The sequence below is a fragment of the Erinaceus europaeus genome, chromosome 14 (genome assembly GCF_950295315.1).
Source record: "Erinaceus europaeus chromosome 14, mEriEur2.1, whole genome shotgun sequence".
NCBI lineage: Eukaryota > Metazoa > Chordata > Mammalia > Eulipotyphla > Erinaceidae > Erinaceus > Erinaceus europaeus.
The window spans coordinates 4,899,778-4,904,334 of record NC_080175.1 but is presented as its reverse complement, the minus strand read 5'-3'; the positions used below and the strand labels follow the sequence as shown (position 1 = coordinate 4,904,334).

Sequence of the window (4,557 nt, the reverse complement as noted above, 5' to 3'; positions counted from 1 at the left end):
TTCAGCTGTAATGTTTTTAAGATAGAGGTGAAGAGAGAGAGAGGGAGAGGGAGGGGGGAGAAGTGTGGGAAGGGGAGGGGGAGAAAGAGACACCACAGTGATGAAACTTCCCTCAGTGCCGTGGGGTCCCGGCTTGAATCTGGATCGTGCACATGGCGAATCAGCACCTGCCCACGTGAGCTTGTTGCCAGCCCAGAGTCTTTCTTTAAAATATGTAAAAGACAACATCCTAATCATGACTGAATATTATTTTTTAGCCTTTGTGATTTTTTTGTGGTTTAATATTTGATTCACAAGATTATAAAATTACAGGGATATAACACCACACCATCCCCACCACCAGAATTCTGTGTCCCCCTTCCCTCCACTGGAAACTTCAATAGTTTTCCTAAGGTCACAGATATGGGCTGATTTTCTCTCTCTCTCTCCATCTCTTCATTTTTTTCTTTAGTTCTGCCTTTACTTCCTAAGTCACCTTTGTGCGTATTATTACAGCCAAGTATCCTTCCTTTATTCCTCTTCTCTCTCAGACAGGAGACACTGGGCCTGGCTTCCTTCGGTGTTTTCCAGATTCACTTCCCTTTCAATGATGGTATAAAGATAAGATTCCTGGGAGTCGGGCGGTAGCACAGCGGATTAAGTGCACGTGGCACAAAGCGCAAGGACCGGCGTAAGGATCCCGGTTCGAGCCCCCGGCTCCCCACCTGCAGGGGAGTCGCTTCCCAGGCAATGAAGCAGGTCTGCAGGTGTCTGTCTTTCTCTCCCCCTCTCTGTCTTCCCCTCCTCTCTCCATTTCTCTCTGTCCTATCCAACAACAACAACAATAATAACTACAAAAATATTTAAAATAAAAAACAAGGGCAACAACAGGGAAAATAAATAAATATAAAAATATTTTTTAAATAAGTCCTGTGTAGACAAAACCCCAGAAAAAGCCCTAATTGAGTATTGAACCATCTGCTGCCACTGACACAAGTGACCTGGTGATTTCCAGGGACTGTGTGTGATGGTGAGTGGCTGGAAATCCTCCCTGTCCCAGGATGGAGGGGCTCGTGCATGGAACTCAGGAGGCTAGACCCATTTGTTCAATTGGGTAAGTGCCGGTGTGGATGCCTCCATACCCAGCCATGTCTAGTCTTCCCTTCTGTGTGAAGATGTGTCAGTAGGTGCCTTGGACATAGCTGTCCCTGACTACTTTGCCCAAATTCAAGAATCTTGGGAGCTGGTGAGAACAGAGGTGACTCACCCCAGCCCCAGGGCTTCATGGTTGAATGCGGTCTGCTTGAGGGCAGAGTGGCCCCATGGTGGCTGTTGGTGGCTTGTGTCCAGTGCTCGTTTCTTCTCCCTGATGTGGTAATGTGTCCTCTTTCCTTTGGGAACCTCTCTTCTCTCCCTTCATCTGATGTCATTTTACTTTATTTTATTGCCACCAAGATTATTGCTGGGACCCCATACCTGCATGGAGAGCCACTGCTCCTGGTAGCCACTTATATTTCCTTATTCAATAAGACCGAGAAATTGAGAGGGGGAGAGGGAGATAGAGAAGGAGAGAGTCACCGGCAGACCTGCTCCACCACTCTTGAATTTCTCCTCTGCGAGTAGGGAGCCGGGATGGTGGTTTGGGATTGAACCCAGGTCCTTGAACATGGCAAACCGTGTGCTTAACTACACATGCCACCATCCCTCCCTCCTTCGTAATACTTCATTTATTAGACACAGAGAGAAATCAAGAGGGAAGAGGGAGACAGAAAGGAAGAGGCAGACACCTGCAGCCCTGCTTCACTGCTTGTGAAGCTTCCTCCCTGCAGGTGGGGTTTTTAGGGCTTGAACTCCAGTCCTTGTGCACTGTAACACGTGGGCTCAGCCAGGTGCACTACTGCCCAGCCCCAGACCTTCCTTCACACCACAGTCTTTGCGGAGCTGCGAGCTTTGGTGCACTGCCCCCTCCTGGCCATGAGGGAAAGTGCAGGACTCAGAGGAGCAGAGGCAGCCTTCACACTCCTCAGGCAGGGAAGAAAACTGAGGCTCCAGGGTCCTGGTCGCATCATGACATCCGTGCAGAAGGACTTCCCAAGGTCGTGCTCTAACTGCTGTCAAGGTGGCTTGGTGTCTGTGAGCTTGAATACCCGCGACAAACTGGAAAACGAGTCGAGGACCACCACTGGGGTCTCCTCTGGAAATCTGACATCTTCTGTGAAATGGAGCAGCTCATGGCTGGGACAGTCGTCCTGGGTAAATCTTGGGTTCCCAATGGCAGCCAGAGGCATCGTGGGGTCACAGTGATGACACCCATGAGAATGCCTGAACAGCCACAGTAACTCCCCACGTGCCCGATGCTGTGCTGGGGGCCATGTACAGAGAGTGTGAGACGTGTGTCAGGGATGTGTGTGTGTGTGTGGGGGGGAGATGGGCTGATTCCAGGGATGTGTGTGTGTGTGTGTGGGGGGAGATGGGCTGATTCCAGGGATGTGTGTGCATGGGGGGGGAGATGGTCTGATTCCAGGGATGTGTGTGTGTGTGTGTGTGTGTGGAGATGGGCTGATTCCAGGGATGTGTGTGTGTGTGTGTGGGGGGGAGATGGTCTGATTCCAGGGATGTGTGTGCGTGTGTGTGTGTGGAGATGGGCTGATTCCAGGGATGTGTGTGCATGGGGGGGGGGAGATGGGCTGATTCCAGGGATGTGTGTGTGTGTGTGTGGGGAGATGGGCTGATTCCAGGGATGTGTGTGCGTGTGTGTGTGTGGAGATGGGCTGATTCCAGGGATGTGTGTGCATGGGGGGGGGGGAGATGGGCTGATTCCAGGGATGTGTGTGTGTGTGTGGGGGGGGGAGATGGGCTGATTCCAGGGATGTGTGTGCGTGTGTGTGGGGGGAGATGGGCTGATTCCAGGGATGTGTGTGTGTGTGGGGGGGGGGGAGATGGGCTGATTCCAGGGATGTGTGTGTGTGGAGATGGGCTGATTCCAGGGATGTGTGCGTGTGTGTGTGTGTGTGAGATGGGCTGATTGCAGGGATGTGTGTGTGTGTGTGTGTGGGGAGATAGGCTGATTCCAGGGATGTGTGTGTGTGTGGGGGGGGAGATGGGCTGATTGCAGGGATGTGTGTGTGTGTGTGTGGGGGGGAGATGGGCTGATTCCAGGGATGTGTGTGTGTGGGGCGGGGGGGGGGAGATGGGCTGATCCAGGGATGTGTGTGTGCGTGTGTGTGGGGGGAGATGGGCTGATTCCAGGGATGTGTGTGTGTGTGCGTGTGGGGGGAGATGGGCTGATTCCAGGGGTGCGTGTGTGTGTGTGGGGGGAGATGGGCTGATTCCAGGGGTGTGTGTGTGGGGGGGGAGATGGGCTGATTCCAGGGATGTGTGTGTGCGTGTGTGTGGGGGGAGATGGGCTGATTCCAGGGATGTGTGTGTGTGTGGGGGGAGATGGGCTGATTGCAGGGATGTGTGTGTGTGTGTGGGGGGGGGGGAGATAGGCTGATTCCAGGGATGTGTGTGTGCGTGTGTGTGTGGGGAGATGGGCTGATTCCAGGGATGTGTGTGTGTGGGGGGGGAGATGGGCTGATTCCAGGGATGTGCGTGTGTGTGTGTGGGGAGATGGGCTGATTCCAGGGGTGTGTGTGTTGGGGGGGGGAGATGGGCTAATTCCAGGGATGTGTGTGCGTGTGTGTGGGGGGAGATGGGCTGATTCCAGGGGTGTGTGTGCGTGTGTGTGGGGGGAGATGGGCTGATTCCAGGGGTGTGTGTGTGGGGGGGGAGATGGGCTGATTCCAGGGGTATGTGTGTGTGTGGGGGGGAGATGGGCTGATTCCAGGGATGTGTGTGTGCGTGTGTGTGGGGGGAGATGGGCTGATTCCAGGGGTGTGTGTGTGGGGGGGGGGGAGATGGGCTGATTCCAGGGGTATGTGTGTGTGTGGGGGAGATGGGCTGATTCCAGGGATGTGTGTGTGCGTGTGTGGGGGGGGAGATGGGCTGATTCCAGGGATGTGTGTGTGTGTGTGTGTGTGTGTGTGTAGGGAAGAAGGCTGATTCCAGCATTTCCACCTCCTGACCATCTTCAGTGTCAAAAGTGTCCTCTGTGGATGGAGTTAGTGGTAAATGTGGTGGAAACTCATCCAGAGCAGTGGGCTCCCAGTAGGGCTCGACACGGAGTTCCTTCCCCTCCCTTCCCCTCCCTCTTCTCCCTTCCCCGCCCCTTTCCTTACCTTTCCCCTTCTGTCCTTTCCCATCCTTTTCTTTCCCTTTCTCCCTTCCCTTCCTTTTTCTTCTTTTCTCTTCCTTTTCTTGCCCTTCCCTTCCGTCCCTGCTTTTTTCCCTCCAGGGTTATCGTTGGGGCTCGGCGCACTACAAATCCACAGCTCCTGGTGGCCATTTTCCCCATTTTATTGGATAAGACAGAGAGAAACTGTGAGAGCAGGGGAAATAGAGAGGGAGAGGGAGACACCTGCAGCCCTGCTGAACCGCTTCTGAAGTGTTCCCCTTGCAGGTGGGGATCAGGGGACTCGAACCTGGATCTTTGCACAGTCCTTGTGCTTAGTACTATATGCACTTAACTGAGTGCAC

At 53.7% G+C, this 4,557-nt stretch overlaps 1 protein-coding gene across 1 annotated transcript in view; it reads left to right on the top strand.

Annotated features, from left to right (window-relative positions):
* Positions 1-2,046: 2,046 nt before the first annotated feature.
* The window catches only part of LOC132532869 (basic proline-rich protein-like), a gene marked incomplete at its 3' end in the record, with an annotated part of 5,607 nt that continues 3,096 nt past the window's right edge, over positions 2,047-4,557 (top strand). The window contains exon 1 of the mRNA XM_060172254.1: positions 2,047-2,075. Within this exon, the coding sequence (XP_060028237.1) occupies positions 2,047-2,075 (29 nt within the window). The remainder of the gene's footprint in view (positions 2,076-4,557) is intronic.